General features: G+C 41.4%; 1 protein-coding gene across 3 annotated transcripts in view; it reads right to left on the bottom strand.

The window, feature by feature from the left end:
* The window catches only part of DLGAP1 (DLG associated protein 1), a 262,013-nt gene that overhangs the window by 89,014 nt on the left and 150,840 nt on the right, over positions 1 to 22,159 (bottom strand). For 2 of the 3 annotated variants that reach the window (XM_075023063.1, XM_075023064.1), the window contains 2 exons: positions 8,975 to 9,152; positions 6,253 to 6,493 (listed from right to left, as the gene is read on the bottom strand). In XM_075023063.1, coding sequence (XP_074879164.1) covers positions 6,253 to 6,493; positions 8,975 to 9,152 — 419 coding nt within the window. Of the gene's footprint in view, positions 1 to 6,248; positions 6,494 to 8,974; positions 9,153 to 22,159 lie in introns of all 3 variants that reach the window. The other variant, XM_075023065.1, reaches the window with a different exon arrangement.

The raw sequence follows: 22,159 nt of genomic DNA, 5'->3' as shown, positions 1-22,159 counted from the left end.
TTCCTGTTTCATTTGAGACTGTCAAATCTACAGGTCTGATGGCCATCCTATTCCCAGCATCAGAAAAGGCCTGCAGAGTCCTGCAGCGCAGCAGGCTGAGCAGCAGTCAGCAGTGTAACCTTGCACTGAGGACTGCTGGCTGCATGCCAGGCAGTCTTTGCCGAAGTACAGCTGGCAGTTTGAGGGAGGTGTAGTGCTGGTGAGACCACATCACGAGTCTGTGCCCAGTGTGGCACTCTCCAGCATGAGAGACACATGGATATTGACAGAGTTAGTGGGGCTGGAGTGTGATATACCCATTTTCAGTCTTAGAGTTGTCCAAGTCGTTTGGACAACTGAAGAAGTCAACCACACAGGCACTATCTGAACAAAATAGCAGAGTTGTTCTGCGCTTCTGGAAATGCTCACGAAGTAAGACAACACATTCCTTCAAGACATTTTAAGATCTGTTTTGAATGATTAAGATCTTATATTCTTATATTCTTAGCTCACTAAGAGCCTTAGCCCAAAAGTTTAGAAGCATATCAAGCAAATGAAGAGTAAGACTAGTAAGCAAAGATTGAATACCAAACGGTATTACAAGTCTTTCATTTCCTGCATTTGAAAGACATTTATAACTTTGGAGACCGCTTTTAACTCCTCTAAGCTTTATGTTTTCAGAGGTGGAAAAAATAAATAGGCCGTAACCTACAAAACAAAGTCCTTCTCTCACCCTTTCCCTTTAGGAAGTTCTGAGCTTTTGCTGTGCCCTTATGCTCAGCAAGTCGCCTTGAGCCTTGCCTGAAATTGCAAGGACTGAGCTCTTCCCTGAAGTCCTGTGAGGGAAAGTGGACTTGTCAGAATCACCAAACTCCAGGGTGAACGCCACAGGTTGTCTCTCTCCACATCTGGGCAGTGTCTCAGACAGGGCCAAACAGTTTAAATTCAATATTCATAATCACACAGAGAAAAGAGGCAGAACTAGGGAGGATGATGAAAAATTAATGTAATACATTCCACTACCTGGCATCACTTAAACTGCGAACCAGCTGTAACTACCAAGTATTCTTAAAGTAGGGGCCTGTGTAATATTTATTCCAGTAATCCAGTCTTTCAGGCCACAAAGTTCCATGTGTCTTCAGGACATACAGACTTTACATCCAAAGGGCAAAATGGAATTTATCAAACTTATTTCAATTCCTGTTCTCAGTTGGCATAAAACTACACTACATGCAAACTGAGCTGGTGCAACCTGCCAAAAGTTTGGGTAGCCTTTCCATGGCTGACTCCTTCTCATAGCTTAGTCCTGCTCCATCTCAGGTGCTTATTATCAGAGCAATTTCTACGAGTGCCTTGCATTAGCTTTAAGTCAGTTAGAAATGTTCCAGCAAGAGCTCTGTTCTGAGCTTCTCTTATTAAAAACTTCCACTGGCTTCATAAACATGGGGTGGGGGTGGGGGTTAATGATGTGGAGCTTAACATTCATAAAGCTGACTTCTGGGATAGACAAGATGAAACTTGCATCTAGATACAGTTAGATGCCTCTGGAATTGGAAACAGTGTTCTCCTCCAAGGTCAGCTCCTTGTTAGTAAAGAAAAACATTTTAAAGTGCTGGTTTAAGCAATTTGATAGCCAATCCAAAGGCAGACTGCATTTCAGGATTACTCAAGGAAACAGAGGAAATGAACCATAGAAATTCTTTGTCAAACAGTTTTCTACACTCTTCAAATCTATTTTAAGGTTAAACATCTGCATGAAGGCCTTAACTTAGTTACATTTCTTCAGCACTTCTGTGGAAATATCTTAATTTTGGTACAGATCCAGAAACCAATCCTAGCTTCAACTGCAAATCAAATTTGAAATCCTAATTCCTTGTTTCTTTTTTGGACAGAACAGTCTCTGAAAGGAAAGCTCTGAGGAGTCCAAAAGAGCTTGGACACAGCTGGCATACAGTCAGTTACTGCTTCCTTCTCCACAGGATTTGATTTTATTTTTTAATTCTGCCTGGCACAAGTCTATTTTTAAAGTTGTTTGCATTTTTCTTTTTTTCTTTTTTTATTGGCTAGGCAGCCCCTTAGAGATTTTTCACAAAATACCTGACCCCTCTTGGTCAGATGTTCCAATGAACGGAAGGAAAACAGCTTGCTCAGCTGAAGCACTGTAATTAGCATATACTGTGATAACTCTCAGTCCTTCTCTAACCTGCTGGCTACACAGCATGATATCCTTGGGATTTTTGTTTGCTTTGCTTTTAAGCAGAAATGTAATATTACTGAGAATCACCAGATGGCATTGCTGCAGATAACTTTGATATTTCTGTTTACCTGACTGTAGAGAGGCTAGATATTGAGAAAATACTTATTGCAATCTAGGGCAGAATTTTTCCTGACATTACTACTTCAGGTCTCACAGAGACATCATTTTCAAATTAAACATACACAATCTCAATTATATATTTGTATCCGCATGTGCTAATGCTTGAGCCCTCACAATGTCATAAGGCTTGTCTGCAGCAAAGAAACATGCAGGGCTGCACAGGTATGGTTTAGAAACACAGACACAAGAAATGTGGGAGGAAGATGTTCTTTAGACTACTTTAAAACTTCATTGCTTCTTAATTACTGTATTCTTTAAGCTTATTGAAATGATTTACAGACTTAAAACTCTTGAAAGGCTACCTATTTAGTGACTGAATCTGTTGGCTGAAGAGTTTCAGTTACAATGGTTGCATCTGCAAATAACCTGGGATCAAATTATGTAATAACTCACAGCTCATTAAATTCCTCTGAAGAGACCAAATGACACAGGTGGTAATTTTTAGCGCAGGTTATGGTGTATAACATATGCTAGCACTTCAGAGCTGCTGTAGCTCCCAGCCTGCACAGCCCTGCTCCCAGGGACGGGCCCTGGCCAGTGCAGGGTGCAGCTGCCTCCCCAGGTATGACTGATTCCAAGCAAGCAAATACAAGGTTGAATGGACCTTTTCAACTGCTTAGCTTTCAAGGCATGATGAATTTGTGACACGGCACGTATTTCTATTTCTATGTAAGTGGTAAGATTGTATTTTCTCTTCTTAATTTCAAAATCCTTAATTTAAAAACAAGGATAAAACATCTTTTCACATACAAGATTGCCATATGAACAAAGTACTCACCTCCCAGATACATGCAGAAACTTCATTTTGGTGAGGTTAGGATTTTTTTCCTCACTCACAGTATTAGACTTCATCCTATTGATGTCAACAGATTTGTGCCTACACCCTCACTTTCACACTCAGACTGGGTTTCAGCCAGATGCAGTCACCCCGCAGCATTGCCACAATAGCACTGAGACCAGCACAGGCTGCAGAGGCCACCAGTTGGGCAGTCACCTGTAGCTGAGCTCTGTTCCACAGCTCATGCATTAGCACTGGATTTACAGTTAGGTTGAGCACATCCTCAGGAACTGACCAGCTATACCACTAGAGATGTATTCCTAATTTCAGAACTAAACCTCCAACACTATGTGGCAAAAGGAAATTAAAACCTGAGGCTGCAACTACTGTAGAATAGGCTAACAGGCAGAGGTAAATGAGATTCTTGCCCATAGTGCTTGCTTAATATTTTTATCTGGATGCTCTGGAAAGCTGTGGGTCATTGCTCTGAAGGAATAATTTTGAATCCAGTGGACAGGCAGCTCTCTTGTCTTTTCCATCATCATCAAGTTGGCGTTTTCCTGGGCTTCCAGCAGTCAAAGAAATTCCCAATATCAGTCTATGATCACAGCATTGCGCACTAGTGAATGGAAAGCCAGGTCACTGAGGGAACTGCTAATGTTGATGAAAGGAACCTTGCTTGGTTGCACAGGCAGAGATGTTTCGGGGCAGGGGGACAGCTCACTCACTTGGGGATGTTAAATCCGTAGTTTAGATCATAACTGTCCTTACATCTCCCCAAAAAGCATTTGAAACATCACCTCAGTGGAGATAAGTCTGAGATACCATTCTCCTTTCTTCACATCTGCCTAGCTGTTGTGCCATTTCCTATTTTGTTGAAGCAGATATTAATAGAAACCATAAATGATACCTTTCATGTTTCTCTTCTGTGAGCCAGCTACAGGCAACAGCAAGGTAGTCAGTATAGATGCTTTTGGATGGAATTAATTCAGCTCTAATCTGCATTAAACAAGTAGTGGTATGTAAGTCAGGTAGTAAAAGAGACAAGTTGTCTGAAATGCTACCAGTGCAAGGGATGGGCCCTTGGGCTGGGAGCCCGAGAACTAACAAATGGAAAGATAACTCAGTAAAATTCCCACAGCAGAAAATAGATACCTACAACAGTCTTTAAAAGCTTCTATGGATGTCCGAAGAGAGGGCTGCAAATCACTCCTCTCTCTGCATTTTAAGGAGCTGACTACAGAAGCAGTAACCCAAGGCAGACCCATTGGATTACATTTTTCAATAACATAGCTTTGTTCAGATGATTTTTTAATAAAGCCAGCTACCCAGAGAAGAGGCCAGGCCTTTGTTTGTGGTTGTGCTACAGAAAATGAGCATAAGCAAGAGACAATTTACAATAACAATTTTCCCCTTTCAGCTTTTCCATTGGTTTTGGCTCATCCATTCAGCCAACCTTCCCCATTTATATGCCATCATCCTTAAAACAAGCACCATTTTTCTAAGTGACAGAAACAACCTCTTACATAAAGATAATTAAAAAATACTTATTCTCTTCTGTATTAATGTTTACAGTTATAAAGGAAAATTTTAACAAAGCCGTTCTCAAAGAACTGAAAAACTACTCTGGAATACCCAAGTTGATCTAACAAAAGCAAATGCACACTGAAAAATCCCTGAAAACTCCCATCCTTCAGCTTTTGCCTCAGAATACATTTGACACAAGCTAATACCATGCAATGAAGTAACACGCACCTTATGTAAATCCTGTCTTTGTGTTGTGGTGCAAACCCCATGTGCATGCAAGAACTACTTTTATAGCAGAAATGTTGTCATGTGAATGCTATTTCTTAAGGGTTAGTGATTTAGATGAGAACTGCTCTGCAGCATTTGTTAAAAATGCTTTGACATTTGTGATGTACTGCCAATGTATTTCCAAGAGTACTTAAACTTGTTACTTTTAGAAAAATCATGAATTAAGCTGAACATTTTTGGTAAAAGAATTGAAAGTGTGCTTTGATGACATAAACCAGTTGACAAAGCGGCTTTAAGAAAGACTGGAGTGAAAGATAAGGAACTTACAGGGTATAAACAACTGCACCTGTGAGATAACACACAAGAAGGCAAAAGTTTGGAGTACAGAAAACAGAAATTAAAGAACCAGGAAAAGAGATAGTAGGTACAGTGAAATACTTATAATAGTCAATATTAGTCATGAATATGAATAGTACATGAATAGTAAATGAAGCTTGTGTAAAGCAGTGGAATGGATGCAGAGAATTCAAAAGAGAGAGGACCTCTCATCCTCCTACAGGGAAGACCACACACATGTAATGGTTCCTGCCTCTTGCTTTCCTGAATGAGAGAAGGAGATTTGGGTTTTGGTTTCTGATTTACTTTCTCTTCCCCTTAAACACTAATTTTGGTGACAGAATCTGGAATTCATCATGGTTATTTCCAAAAGAAAAGCAACATCAAACATTGAAAGGAAGGTTTGTAAGTCTCACATTTAGACCGAAACCTCTCTCTCTTGCAAGACTTGAATAGTTTGAACTGCAGAAAGAATAATGGCAGGATGTGAACATGTGTGTTTTGACCTGTAGACATCTTCTTCCCTTCCTCATTCCCACCTCTGAGATACGGCCTAGAGAGCTGTAACGGTCTCTCCAAGCCATTAAACAAGACTTCCAGTAACCTGTAACTTTTAGAAAAGACAAAGATCACCTCATGTTTGTAGAAAAACTCAGCAGAGGGACCCTCCTCTGCTGGTAAGAGCCAGCAGAGCTACTAACCTAGAGCATTCTTGTTCAGCCTTGCCAAATTGTGATTGCTCTTTTGCAGAGGAGAGTGAGAGACGACATGACCTTGGACTTCCCTTCTATGTGCTTTTAGCCCATAATAAATTAGCTTGGACATGGGAGGCACCACAATTGCATCAGCCTTCGTCTGTGTGTAGTTTTAGGCTGATTAGTCTGTCCAGCTCCCTGGTGAAACATAGACTCTGCTACATGTCTTATGGTGTCTGACAAAGAAGAGGTCATCATTGATCTGATGGAGCTGCACAGAAAGGTACCTTCACTTTCCACCACCCCTCCAGATTTCCCTTTTTGCTACTCACCAGTACTGCTCTGGATGGTCCTCACTGTGGTGGTTGTACGTGGGGGAGATGAGGACCGCAGCGATATGCACTCGTCGTCCTGGGAGCAGCCCTTCTCAATGGCTCTGACGTAGCTGTGGCTCCTCATGCGGAAGCAGCCTGGCATGGGCAGATCCAGTGCTTCCACTGCCTGAGACTCAAGTTCACTGAACACTGACTCGCAGACGGATTCGAACTGACCGTTCACCTCCATCTCACTCACCTGCAGGCAAAGACCGGGCAGGTTCAGAACATCCCATACACCAGCCTACCTGGTACAAATGCTCACAAGCTACAGTGGCACAATGGCCAACACCTGTTAGAAGAGCCCTTCACACATGAAGAACAGGTGAATGGCACATAAACACATCCCATTTTACAAAGCAACTATTGTTAGGGGAAAAAAAATGTACTAAAAGAGGAGACAGAGGCGTTAGGCAGAGATTCAGCAGAGTTTAGGCTCTTGGTTCCTGCCGAGACTGGTGGGAAGCTGGGAGTCCTCATAGCAGCGTCTGGTTTATGTCACCCTGGGCTCACGGCAGAGGCTGAACCTTTGGCCATTATGACCATCACATTGAAAAACAAAAATCACACTTTCTTTAGGGGGTGAGAAGAAAAAAAAAAGTCAGCTTAACCCCAGTACACAATCAATGCAACCCACAGGCAATCACAGTGATAAACCTGAGGGACTGGGAAGCTCGAGGGTAGAAGTGGTAACAAACAGTTGCGAAGAGGAGGCTGATAAGGGAACCAGCTTTGCTGCAAGGGAAAAATGTTTTTACAACTACATCTCTGGCTGAGAGTGAGGGCTTAGACCCTTTGTGGAGCAGACACTAGGTGGTGACAAAGACTTGCACTCACACAGGTTCAAGAACATTCAAAAGCATGTGGCCTTGCTACAGGTCTTACAAACCTGGAAACCATTTACCTTGGCTTAATTAGTAACTGATGGTCATGTTTCTAAACTGAGAATCGAGCCTTGAGTTTGGCATTAAAGCACAATAATCATCACTGTAGGAAACGTCCACATGGAAAGCATCACTTGAGGATTTGGTTAGTTTTCAAGCATGCAAAAGGCCAAGATAGCAGGAGAAGATAAGACTGTGTTAGGGTGGTAGAAAAAACAGTTAGAAATTCTTTCCAGGATTAACTTTACCAAGAAAAATGTTATGCTGACTATTTGTACACATGACTGAAAAGAGAAATCATAAAGAGTAGAACATATTTTTTCAAAGGGAAATTTAAAAGAGCATGGAAGAGTAGTAGATAGTACGTCATAAAGAACAATCTTACTATGGCAGAGAATAGCCATATCCCCAAATACAGATCTCTGAATTAATGCTTTTTTTTAAAAAAAAACAACCCAACTTCTTCACATTGGCAAATGATGCTCACTCTTTGGCAGACAGCTTTGTGTAAGCGTTAGGTGTCCAGCTAAATAAGTAACCTAACCTAATATTCATATATTGCCTCTGAGACCTGAATTTCACTTCTGTTTCCTCCTAGATACATCCTGACCCTCTTTCTAAAGCATCAGCCCGTACCTTATGCAAAGTGCCTCACTATAAAATACACAGGTGAATACTCCAAAGTTGCAGTGCCCAAATACAGAATACTGCAGAAATTCAAACTACAGTTCCATTCTGAATGGCACATATACTTGGTATGGCCGTAGCTGAAGTACTGGCATCAATGATGTCATGGGCTTTTTTTGACATTGCAATGAGCTGACATGCTGGTAATAAGGGGCCAGCATCTGGCACCACAAATCCTGCCTGCTGCACTTCTGGACTAGTGTAAGAAAATTCTTTTATCCAAGTGGTTTATCCAAATGATCCACTTAAGCAAACAAGCCAAAAATCATACCAAGGAGCTACAGGATTTAGCAGATGAACTACTGGCCCACTGCCCTGTAGAGTGATAGCACTTTTGCGTTTCTTTCAGATCTGTTCCTGACCAATTCAACTCTACAAGCATGTTGTATGCAAGGACAGGCTATTTTATGATGCAAAAACTCCTAAACTGAATGTGTCACAGTGGGCTTCATTTTTCTTCTAGTTTAGAACAAGCATGAAGAGGTCTCACAGGATTTCAGGGCAACAATATGGACAGACCTTTGTACTTAATATATATACTGTAATACTTGTACTATACAGGTGAAAAGTTCAGAGGGTGCACAGGGTTAAGAATGTATACAAAAGCATAAAGAAAGCTCTAACATTTCTAATAAAATACTAATAAAATTGTGAAATAAGAAATACTACAGATTTTAATTAATACTTAATTTAAAAAATACTTAATTTTCCTTTAGCGTTTCACTCAGCATGTGAACTTTTTTTTTTGGAGGCATTCCAAAAAATTTGATTTGAGGTACTAAGCACAAGATCCTTAAGAGAACCTTGTTTAAAGACATTGTTGATGAGCACCTGCTTTTGGAAAAGAAAACCAAAAAGTTAGACAGCTCCTTTAAAGGAATTGCATGTTGCACCACTCATTCATTTGCAAGGGGCAAGTTATGGCATTATAAATGTTACACTCTAATAAACAAGACTGTGTGAAAACATTCCTGTTTTCTTAAAAAGTTTGTGGCATGGAATGGCCTGATTCCACTTGAAGCAAAATCCAGTTTCTCTTATTGCAACGGCTCAGCTGGTGTCCAGCATGGTGGCTGCTCTCCAGGCTGCCGTGGGTGCATGTCACCCACCTGACTGATAGTGCTCATGGCTCTCATGTAGCTCTCGTTGCGGGAGCGGAACTTGGGGGACGTCAGCAGCCCCGCGGGGTCCAAGCTGTCCAGGCTTCTGTTGATGGAGACTTCGCTCACTGCCCTCAGGTAACTGTGGCTCCGGATCTGAAGCTTTGGCGAGTGTTCACTGGATATCCTGGGAAGTTTGGGGGGGGGGGGGGGGGGGAGAAAAAAGATATTTCATCAAATCCAAATGGCTTCACCAGGAGTGAGAATAACCAGGTGTTTTTCACTGAAACAGCAAGACTTGAACAAGTAATTACACAGTCCTTGTGTATTTATAAAATAAGGACAATGTCAGTACTTTTATTTGAATTACCCCACCCTTTTATTTGGTGGGAGGAAGAGAAAAGGAAAGAAAGGATTTGTTTTGTTTTGTTTTTTGTAAACTGCCTAAGCAGAATGGCAAAATAACTTCCATTTTATTTACTGACAGCAACATGGAAAAATCTTATACTGTACTGACAGCGGCAGCAACTAGCTCCAGCACCCCCGCCCCCCACACACTACTTGGGACTTTTGAAGTGACAACATTGAAATGACTTCACGTGTTGCTTTTAAAAGAGCAAGCAGAGCCATTGAGGTGAGTGGAAAGCCTCTGTTCTTACAGAGTTGAATGCAGTAACCACCAAAACCAGCCGGGGGCGGGGGGGGGGGTAAAGAAAGGAGACGCCTGATAGTAAGGTTGGCTGGATGATCCTAAACACATCAGCTGAACATCCACTTCTTGAAATGCAGTTGGTAGGAACGGTAGGGGCTCTATTCCTCTAAAGGGCAGTTTCTCTGAGGAAACCTGGTGCTGATCAGACCTGCTGGTGCTTTGACTCTTGACACCCATGTATGTACCCATGTAATGGGGCTGCTTCTCATGGAGCCTTCAAGGGTGTAGGGGCCCATAGGGTAGGCAGATCATACACAAAATGCAAAATGCACTCATAGTATATCTTAACCTGGGAAATCATTCCAAGAACTTGGGACACCTGGTAAGGCTTGATGTGCTTCAAATTTCATTTTATTCCTGCCTTAAGCTGCAGCTTGAGATAATGTAAGCAAGGGAAGTAGCTTCACAGGACTTGATGTCAAATTAGAAGTTTAAAAACCACAGTTGTGTTTCTGAAGTGATGACTTTTCCCCCTCTTTCCAATACGAGTGATAGATGAGATGTACAAGTAGCCAGAAACAAACACCCCCCCATAGGTAATGTGCACAAGCTGCAATACTCCTGCCACATGTGCTTAGAGTCAGCTAGCAAAGGTTATAATGTGTAGAAACAATCCTCCACCTGTGAGATGTTTTATCCTCTGAAAATGCTGGCTAAGTGCTGGCTTCACAATCTGAGGCATCCTATAAAGATGTGAGTCACAAAAAGTGATCCATGTCATGCCTCTTATGCAATACAATTTGTGTTGGGGATATTTCTTTCGCACCAATTAATCAATGGATAAAGTATTGAAAGGGTGGTTCTCCAATATATTTATTGAAATATCTTTAATATTCTCCCAGTATTACAAAGCAAACAAATGAAAATATTAACTGAATTTTCCATTTTAAAATGTAAATCTCACATATATGTTTGCACGTATATGAAAGAAAAATCTGTAACCTAATTACAGGCTTAATCTTGGTCCCCTAGTCTTTAGAAATACATACACAGCTGACCTGAAAGAAGACATTTTATGTCTAATTCCTCAAGCATTTGCTGATATTTTGTATTCAAGTAGCTAATGATGGTAATTAGTATGAGCAATTTCCCAGTGGCATGCACAATTCTGGTAATTGTCAATGTATTTTAGGAGGACAATTCCATTGTGTAATCACACACCTAAGTAGTTCAGAAACTGGGTCTGTTTCTGAATGGTAAAATACCATAATAAAATTTAGGCCATCTCTACAATACTGTATTCTCTGGCTGCTAATTTCCTGCCTAATAAAAATACATAAACTTATGCTAATTACTTGATATTCCTCTCACAAGATGAAGATAAAGACTTTGCTTGCCATTTTCACTGGGTGTACAGTGCAATACTCACAGCAGCCATATTCATACGCTTTTACTCCTTACACCATTTGATTCCATATGACAAAAGTAGGAAAGCTTTTTAGACATTATAATTAGTGGTGTTCCAAACTCCAAAAAAGGAAGAGAAAAAGATGAAAAAGTGACCATTACTAGCAGTTAGCTTCAACATTTTGATGACTAACACTAACCACGGAACTCTTGGAAAAAAAAATTGTCTGTTACTTGGTAAAAAAAAAAGAAATAAAAAATGAAAAAAGATAAAACAGAATGAATAATTCAACAGACAATTTTTCAGATGCATGCAAGCTAATTCACCACTCTGTAGATCTGTAAACTGATGAGCATCGCCTGAAATGCATTTCTTAAATTAATCCAAAATGTATTTTATGAATATGTTGTGAACAGTTTGCTGCCAATATGTGACATGCAAAATTTAAATATCCTTGATCAGCTGCCAGTTAGTCAAATACGTCACCTGGGGCTGTCACTGTTCACTGATTAGCTGAGCTCACAAGAAGACTGCAGCACATCACCAAATTCAGCGCACAGATATTGCCAGACAGAAATTTGCAAGTGCTGAGGCAGGTGCCCTTTAAAGATCGGAACCAATGCGACAAGATGCAGGTACACATAGCAGCAAGGTTTTGCTGTGGCAGCCAGAGTAGAGATCAGATCAGATGCTCCAAGTGTCACGGAAAGCCACCCCAAAAGGTATAGAGATTCTTTTTCTGTACACATTAGTGTCACATAACAACATTTTCCCAACTCTGCTTGAAACAAGGGCATTCATCCATGAGAGTAAATGTTGCCCTGTTGTTTCAGATGTGGGTGGTCAGCACAGCTGCCTTGTTTTTCTGTCTAGTTTTGTTCCTGACTATATGACTGGCCAGTTTGGCACATATCTAGAACTGTATTTTACAGGTGGCCGCTTATCTTAGCCTGCACATACCTCCCATCTGTTGTATAAAACAGACTAGGATATTGGCAGCTGTTGGAGGAGGTGGCTCCTTGCTTACTGATTGCTACAATCACTGTTACACTAGATGCAGTGATGGGGGAAACAAAAAAAAAGGAAAAAAGATTTAAAGCAGAGAGAAAGAAACATCTGAAGGTCTGCATTTATAATGATTACTACTGCTTTTATAGCTGTGTAATAAATCATCACTATATTCTACAGTACACTTTAATGAACAGCTGAAATGACACTGGAAGTTTTGAAAACATTCCATTTAGGAATAAATCTGGCTGTGTGTGACAGGCGAAGATCTGAATGTCTAATTTATTTTCTCAGAGTTACTGTTACCAGTAAGCTGTACATGAAAATATTATTTTCTTCCTTAAAGGTTCAACTCCATCTTCTGTTTATCCTGCACTACCTAAATTTCTGTTTGTGCCATCATAATTTCCACAACTAAGTATGACAGACAAGGGTCTGAGACTTTGGTACAGGTCTTTGGCCAATACAAAATGGTCTGTTAGCTTCACTCACTGCATTGGAAATATTAATTGGCAGAAAGAGGATGTGAATTATTAAAGATCTTGAATGAACTCCCCAAGCGTGCCGCATCATTTCTGTGCTGCAGTGCCTGCCGGCGTGACATGGGACAAGCACTGAAGGGTAGTCCTGAAAGTGCCAGAGCCCTTTCAGAGGGGCTTATATGCAGCTCATCCCTTACTGCTACAGTAAAAGAGAGATTTTTTTCCAGGGAGGCTTCAGTCTCTTGTGGGTACACGACATGATGATGTTGGCTGAAGCAGCATTCAGGGAGCTTGCAGTGGGCATGGGGAGCCAGGCGTGTTTTGGGGCTGGGCTGTCCCATAAAGGCACCGTGCTCCATTCACAGGTGGCAGGTCCCCAAACGGGCTGCACCATTCTTTTTCCCAATACTGCTGCCCTTGCCCCAGGGCTCAGCCCAGAGGACGGGAGCACAGCCACAACAGCAACATGCTGGTAACACGCGGGGCAGGAGGAGTAGCACTGCTAGACGTGCTTTCCCAAGAACCACAACAAAAGACACCAGGGGAAGATGAGGGCTTAGAGCTTCTGCCACTCTGCTGGCTGCCGTTGCGGGTGTCCCAAGGGGATTGATCAGAAAAGGAGCCAGCTCTGTGCTGAGCTGTGTGAAAATGGAGTCTGCCGAGTCCTGGCAGAGAAATAAAGTCTCCCCTGGGCAAAGGCAGGCAAGTGCCTCTGATCCACGCTGTGCCTCAGGGAAGATTGAGGTACCCCGCCTGTGAGGGCAAAATGCTACTGAAAGCCCGTGAGGGGCTCTGAGAGGCAGGAGAGCGTTCATTTAAGCAAAAAACGCACTTTAGAGAAGCATCTGAAACAGAAGACCGTGTAGGTGTGTAAAGGAAATCTTTAAGCTATGTTTGCATACTGCCCTTTCGTTTCTGCTTTGTGCGTTTCAGACATAATGGGAGGCTGATTCTCCTGTTTTCATTCAAATACGGAAATGAAAAGTTTAAAATGCGCACACCTAATCACCATCCCTAGCACTGTCGCAACTGTGCATGTTAATAAGTACTTTTAACCGACTGTTACAGATGTGTTTGTATTTACACAGTCTTAATTCAAATGGAAACACATTTTGGTCCCTAATTTGCTTAACTGACTGTGCAGAGTATGGAGCTGGTCAGCACAGGTAAGCATGGGAGGAACTAGGCTTAGCTGATTTGCTCTACTCTGTACAGGGAGGTCTGAGACAGGGGCCGGAAATAGTCTTAGCCTAGGGCCCAACTCAGGTGGTGGTCCAGGATGAATGAAGGGGGAAGCAAAGCTATACGCTATCTTTACATATTGCCTTGTCATTTCTGACTTGTATATGCTGGCTATAATTTAGTTCATTCATATATATATTAAAGGGTTTTAAACACAGTGTTAGCAGGTTAAAAATGAAATAGCTTTGAATATATTCCTGGAAGAGCTCCTTTGCCTTCAAAATATCTTTCAAATGCCAAAGAGAAGGTAGACACCAGGGATTTACAAGAACAGGCAAATTTAGTTTCAAATATTTCCTTTTAATTTAGGAAAGCATGATGCACTCTGTCGTCTATGTGTGCTTTATGAAAAACACTTTCATTTATTACATTTCATTTCTGAATGAAGAAAGGGAAAGACAAGACTGACAATGGCTGCTTTTTTTTCCCCTTTAGGCCAGACACAATATAAAAAAGAATTATAATGAAAAATAGCCCTAAGACTGTATTGTCTTCTGCAAGTTCAGCATTCAGATTCATAGCACAAAGCCTAGTGTTGTGCCAGATGGGTACTTTGCTCTGCCAACAGAAAATGACAAAGCAGAATAAAGTGAAAGTCCAGAAACATGTCCTGAATACTTCTGTAAGTCAGCAGAGGAGTGTGCTAAAATTTGCCTTCAAACAAACAGAAAGCCCCCAACACCACACCACACGCAACTCAAAACCAAGAAAAAATAAACCTCAAAACCACCACTATTGCTAAATATCCCAGCTCTCGTTTTTGTAGCTTACAATGGACAGCTTTGTTCCTTGGGGCTTAATTATCCTCAACTGAATGCCCTACCTCTGGCACGACTGGTGGGCACATCCAGTGTACAGTTCTGTGCTTAATTTTCTTTGCATTTTAGTGTTGCTAGAAAGTAGAATAATCCAGCGCAGTCTTACACAAGGCAAACACTGAAGGACATCAGGGAGGAACATGTACAGAACAAAGCCATTGAAGTGCATCTGTCTGATCCCAGTCATGATATGGGTCACCAGGCTGGGGTAATTTGATTATGTTGGCACCTATGTGCTGCTGCTTTTTCAGTGAAGTGATCACAAAGCTGTCATGCTACCAATGGAGACAAGGGCAGCACATAAACAGTTTTGAGCATTCTTCCCCCTCACCAGGGATTTTCCCGAGTTTTTAAGTTCTTCTTTTCTGCTTTTGTTTATACTCAAGTGAACGTCCTCATAGGGATTTCCTACACTGAAGCTAAAAGTGCTAAAGAATCAAGTGGGAGAAAGAAAAATCTAAAACTTGGGAGACAACCAGAAAAAGCTTGAGCAATTCAATGTTATCAGCTCAAAACTGGCATTTGCTTCCTTTTGCATTATAAAAGATTCCACTACCAGACCACAAATAGTCCTCACTGCATGGACCAGCCAATACATACCACAGAACTGCATGGGACATGCCTGGGTCACAGGGTTCATCACATGGTAAGAAGAAGCAGAAATTGCAGTATAGTGTATTTGTCTCCCTGTCTGGTTTTACAGATTCTGGTAGGGCTGCAGAGTAAAGCACTTAAAAAAAAAAAATATCCAGAAGTCCACACAGTTTGGTGTCATGCAGTTCTCTAATGTGCCTATCTCCAGCTGTTTTGGTTTTTTTGAGTAAGCACATGGTGTCCTGCCAGAGAGCTCCTGTTTGTTTGATAGAGGCCAGCAGGAGCTGGATCAATGCTTTTCAGTGGCAAATACTTCTAAAAAGCCCAGTCCCTTTTAAAACTCTCCACATCTGGCTGCTGCCAGCTTCAGAATGAGCCATGAAACCACTTCTTTGTGATTTTATTACAAACCTGCTTTCCTTTCAAAGGACACAGAGGCTTTGGGTGGTTTTTTTTCTTCTCTTGGGGATGTGGAGGTGTTGAGGTTGTATGACCCTGTTTCAAGAGCAATCTTTAGTTGTTAAAATGTTAGCAAGAAAAGCTGACTACTACAAAAAAATTCACATATAAATTAAAACAAAGCTTCCCCTTTATCTCAAAGATCCTCTCAGGTGCTGTGTGCAATCAAAAAAATACAGCTAATGAACTGAAGGAACATTTCCCTTGCCATTGACATGCTGTATCTTCTCCCTGCTTTCTAGACATGATGAAAGAATAGAGCACAGCATGGAAGGGGCACATAATGCCATATGGAATTGAGTTGGTAAGAGAAGCAGGTGGAAGATGATGCAGACAGATATTATACAGCTCTTTTTAATCAGAAATCTGGTCTACATGCTGGTGCTGATTCCCATGTGGGGGTGTGTGTGGGGGGAATAGCTGTGAGTACTCTTCTGTTCCACTGTGGAGAGTGAAAAGAGATGCTGAAATGTAGAAACAGTTCAACCCAGATGAAACAGTTCAACCCAGTGATGCCAGGGTAAGCTGTTTCTGTATAAAACCACACATTTTTTGTTTACACTAGAAGAGAAATTCATCCTCTCTTGTGACACCTAGCAGGGTAAGATACAATGTAGTCAAGAGCACCCAGCTTGAGCAGAGTAGCTTTCTTCTCAGAAGACCCTCTAAGGAAAGCTGTAGGACTTAATGTCCCCCCCTGTTGCCAATCTTACTGAGTACATGCTCAAATGGGTTTTGGGAGGTCCTTGCTTGAGGGAAAGATGTCTGAACCCAGGCCAAAACTGTAACACAAGGCTTTAGACTTTTTCAGCACAAGTCTCCTTTGGGCTCGCACTAATAATCCCAGCAACAAGTGCTGCTCACCAGCAGAGAGATAGATTTACCTAAACTGGAAAAGCTCATGCCTCATTTCAGGTATAGCATCAAGAAAGAACACTGCCAGAGGGCCTGAGCAGGTCACCCATGCCTGCAGCCCTGCCTGGAGTCCTTTGGTCCCTGCTGCGGTGAGGATGGATCCTTTGCTGCTCCCCTTATTAAAGCCTTCCACCACTGCTTTGATGAACTCCCTCTTTGACGGCACAGAATTCAAACCCTCCTTCCTGCAGAAGACACTCCTTCAGCTCTCCTTGGGGAGGTCAGGCTTATCCACTTGATCCCACAACACTTTCCATTCTGGGTTACTTCAGTGCAGCCTCTCCCCACTAGTGAGACTCAAAAGTCATCCACAGTCTGCTCATATGAAACTCTTAGTAATTCAATCATTTCTGTCTGCCAGACAGCTACCTGTGAGCACGTGTTTGAGGGCAAGGCCTCCAAGAAGGAGGGAAGGAGATGCCTCCCGGTCCGCTCAGGCACAGCTTTTGGCATTAGGCACGGACCACTTCACTGCCACTTCCATAACTGCTGCTATTATCGCAAGTGAGTCAAATCACACTGACATTTTCCTCCTCTCGTGTGTCTGGTAACACACTCGAAACATCCTCTCACGCACTGGTGGGTCCACACTTCCTGAAACATTCTTGTTGAGAAGTTTGAGTCTCCTAGCCTGTATTAATATTAAGCTTACTCCTACTCAGAATAGTGACAGACAGCTTTTTTTTTTTTTTAACCTCAGGGTATCTGGGATCAAGATATTCCCTGTTGTAGTCCTTGTGCTATTCTACAAGAAATCACAGTTTCCACAAGCTTGGACCTCACCTACTTCATTTAATTTTCAGGTCTCCCCCGTTCATACATTAAAAGTTTGATTAATTCTGCCAGTGGGAAAACCCAAGAATTACAGCGCTCTGCCAAACCGCAGGAGGAAAGCAGTTACTTTTCAGGAATGTCACCCAGCCATGTGCTGAGCTGGCTGCACAACCAGCCCTCTCTGCTTAGCACCACGATTTATGCAGGAGCTCTGGCTTGCTCCCGGGCGTGGGAAGATAGTGCTCCAGCTCAGCTAAAAGGCATCTTCTGGGCAGACTTCCCATAACTGAAAGTCCTCCTGTGCTACTCCAGGTTACAATATTGGGCAGTATTTGTCTACAAATAATGTTTTCTAGGTAAATACTAAAAAAGTATTTGCTGATGAATATCACTGCAGTGTTTATTTGAAAGCATTTTTTCCTGACAAATTGCAACGCATTTTCAGTGTTCAGTGTCCTCAACTCCCCATGGACCCAAAACCAGGTGATGGTTACCCACACACTGCATGAGCCTGCAAGCCCTGCCATGTGCCTACCACTGAGTCATCTAGTTCAGAAAGACATTTCCAAACATCCGGGCTAGATCTGTATAAATATCTGCCAGTGAGATTAGGAACACATCTTAGTTTTGCAAGTCAACACCGCTACTCCAAAACTTTCACATAAATAAGCAGCCACCTGCATTTTCCAAAGATGCATTTTACATATGCAGCATTTTTTCCCTTCCTATTCAGTCTTCTGCCATTTCAAAAGTTTCAGTTACCTACTAAAAAAAAAAAGCAGATTCAACACCATCTGTACAGATGTGCAACACAAACCAGAGTACTGGAGGAACTCTGAAAAGCAGGTACATTTTAAAGCAATGAGGAGGGTAGGCTAGTAACTCTGCAAGGGAGAAGGGAAAAATCCCAAATTCAACTAAGGGGCTGAGCTCACCTTCTTACATTTCTGAGTAACAGCACTACCTCCAAATGAATGTTTGAGAAAGGAAGATTTAATACACAGCAAAGCATGCTACCTGACAAATACTTCGAGTAGCTCACCCGCTGTGGGCATGCATTATTTCTTGAGAAGACCTGCAAATTGTTGACCTGGACTGTAATACGCACTGGTGGTAACTGTGGATTTTCTCTCCTCTTCTGTCCTGATGGGTTCATTTTGAAGGATCATATTCATACTCTTACTAAGTGGCTATTTCAGTATCCTCTATTTTAGCTGGTTTGTATTTGAAGAACACAAAGCAGTTTAAAATGCCTGAAGAGAAGACTGCTTTTTCTTCTTTTCTAAGCAAGTACTTCTAACTTACTACATTTTGTTTCTCTGCAGAACCTGGGAGTTGGTGACTTGAAATGGGATCCAGCTACTCCTGACAGCACAGGGGTTGAGAGGAGGGTGATAAGACAGGGCAGTGACCTCCTGGATAACTACAACCAGTTTCTTGAGCTGTGTCTGGATAGGTATAGCTTGAAGCTCAGATATAACTTGCAGCTGTCTCTTCCTGATAAAAAAAAGCAAAGATTTTGGGAGAAATTTTTCAACTGGGAGTTATCACTGACTAAGATAAAACCCTGCAACTTCTCCCATCACACCAAAGCAGCTGGAAATACTAAATTTTCCTCTATATTTTTATTTAAAGTGATGTCTAGAATAAATAAAAAAAAAAAAAAGGTGTGCAGTAGGGTTTCTGGCAAATTCTCTACTGATTCCCTGTGCAGCATTCTAGCGCTCTGGGGGACTTTCCCTTTTATCACTGATCTTGCGCAACAGAAGTGATACCCCAGGAGCAGGGAGACATTCCCTCCAGAACTTTACCAGAACCATTCCTCAGCAAAAAAGGAGCTGCTACCACTTCCTCTTCAGGTGCTTTTACATCAAAAGAAATCCCTCAGAACAAGCCCAGTTAATTCCAAAAACCCAGTTATCCATGTGTATTTTATAATTCTCTCTTTCCATTCCAAAGTCTTTCCAGTTTTGTTTTGCAGTGATTACAAAAAGATCTGTCTGCTGTACTGAGATACAACATGAAGTGATAACCTGTTATTTCAGGTGTGTGTATATATATATATATACACACACACATTTTTATATATATATATTGGCCTGAGCAGGTTGGCTTGTCAATGCTTTTATAAACAGGGCCAAAGCAGTGAATACATCAAGGTGGAAGTCTGCAGCTGATTTCCATTATGAAAACTTTTCTGATAATAGAATTTTGCTGAAATGATGTAAAATTATGCTTGACACACATTTTTAGATTTTTTTTTCCTTTTTTAAAAAAAACAGATGCCTTCTGCATTATAGGCTATCGTTGGGCCAAACTTGTCCAGAATGAATTCTGATAAAGCAGAACTAACTATATTTCGGACTATAAGAGAACAAAGGAAAAAAATGTCTTAAGAAGTGTGCATAATAATGCAAAATCCAGCTGGGGACTTAAAGGGATCTTTCTTTTTTGCAATTATTTAAAATAGTTATCTTTTCATCCCATGAAAGACAAATACCCTGAAACATTTATTTGGGTCTGGGAGTAAGGGAATGGACAACCAGTTATCATGCCATTCATCATGCCGAGTCAAGTGTAATGATTCAGATAGAGATAACGAGAATGTAAAAAATATTTCTGAAGAGTGGATGCTCTTCAGGGTTGAAGTTCTTCAAAAAGGTTGAAAGTCAGCTGGCTTCTTGACTGTAACAGTAGGCATTCTTAAGTATTTCCAAGTATTTATTTGAATTCAATTATCATGCTTAGAATTAAAATATGTGGTTTACTGAACTGGGACACTGCTCTTTTCCAATGAAAAATTAAAGCAAAAAAACCCCAGCAAGGTCAGACAAAAAAGAGAAAAAATACCCAAACATCTGTGTCGGCATAGGGAAAGAAATAAAGCTAGTTCCTTACAGAGGACTGATTAATAGTGTGCTCTCAATACCATAGAAATCAACCAACCACTTGTGAATGAGTTAAGAAAACCCCCTCTCCTTTTCAGAACACAATGGTACGATATGTGGTGAAGCTGAAGATGGCCTTCTGCCCTACTCAGAAGATGAAAATACCTGGATATCTATACTTTTGTTTAAGACATGGTAACAGAAAAAAAACCCCAACACCCAAACAAAACAAACCTCTAAAATTTTCTGGATAAATAACTTCTACCTGGCATTTAAAACCATGGGCAATGGACTGTGGTTCATGGGTTCGGATTTCAGTGTTGACAGAAATTTGCTGTGTGACCTGGAGGAGGAGTCATATAAAGCCTCAGGCTCAGAAAACAGGTGTGTTAATACTTCCCTGCAGTGCCTCTCAGGTGGCTTTGTGATGCTGAGTTACAGTTAGCAAACACGACTGAGGTTCTTTCATGGCAGAGAATAGTGGCACCGTATTTTTATTATGTTACTGGAGGCAAAGGTGACAGAATGACCAAAATAATAAACTTCAGCCCCATAAACAGATATTGTACATAAAGCAGAATAGCTGGTTAATAAAGAGTAAAGAATGTTTGGTGTGATGGTCAAAAGGTACTTTAGAAGAAATGCATTTTTTGATTAAAACCATTATTGACTGTGGATGGTGATTTATGATATCATCTCAAGTCAATGGTTTTGCTGAGGTAAGACAGAACTCCTTGAAAAGATCTCCAGCCTAATAAAACTTCAGTGAGCTATGGAAAAGTTTAATGCCTATAATGTCAATTTTAAGCAAAACATAATGAAACATATATTACTTTCTCAAGCCTCACAACTCTTATGACGGGGGGCTGCAATTTTGCCCTGAAGTTACATAATTTAATTGCATTGTATGAGTAAGTACCCTCTTCCTTAGATGGTTTCCTTAAATGGCTGTTGTACTTACAGCACCTATTTTTACTGCTCAGATTTTTTGTCACCTTGATTAGGAAAACAGCAACATTATGATAATATATTTCTTATTGTCAGGAGCAACAGGGCAGAGACCTGTCTGATGATGTTTGAACACCAGCATGTCTTTGCATGCAGGCAGGATGCACAGGGCCACCTTCAAAGGTCTGCTCAGCATCCTGGGACTCTGGCTTCTCCTGTGATGTGCCAGGTAAGGGCCTATTTGTCAACCCACCGAATTTTGTCCCTCCAGCTAAGTAGGTAGGGGGTGCTGCTAGGCAAAATTAAGTGGAGCATTCCAGCTCTGCAAATCCTTTACATTTTCCTGAACTATCCATGAAGGTATGTGTTTGGTGTATCTTAATAACATGAACGCGCCTGAGCTGCCCACTGGTGTATGAGCATGCACTGACATGTCCAGGTAGATGGAGGAAGCACTAGCGTCCTGCTCACTGTCCAAACACAGTTCCCAGTATTGCACATGACTAGACAAACTAAGCTGCCTCAAATTCATCATTTTTTCAGTTTAGCATACTTCATGGATCAGCTGTGATAAATTACCTGGATTTGGTGCGATGTACCATGTGGAACCACAGAAATAGAAGTGGGGTGACCTTCTTTGACTTATACTGGGAATCATGTAATATAATGTACGGAAGGGACTGGGAAAGCTTGAGAACGCTGTGGAAAGGTGGCCTTGAAAAATTGAAAGGCTGGTCACATCACATAGTCACAGATGTGTACACGGAGGCACCGTGGATTAGCAAGCAGGCAGGGAGCTGGAGGATACTAGCCTGAAAAGTAAGTTCCCAGTAGCTAAGCTAATGGAATAATTCCTCAAGATGTTAATAAAGAGCTCCATTTATTCTCACTGGAGCCAGCCAGCCACTAGAGGGAGGAATAATCTAGTGCTGCCAATGATTGCTATTTATTATGCTTTTGCAATGCATTTTGTTTTTCTCAAAGATCATCTCATGAGGCTTGCAAA

Source organism: Buteo buteo, chromosome 3 (assembly GCF_964188355.1).
Source record: "Buteo buteo chromosome 3, bButBut1.hap1.1, whole genome shotgun sequence".
Lineage (NCBI taxonomy): Eukaryota > Metazoa > Chordata > Aves > Accipitriformes > Accipitridae > Buteo > Buteo buteo.
The sequence above is the reverse complement of the archived record's forward strand: the minus strand, read 5'-3'. Positions and strand labels throughout refer to the sequence as shown.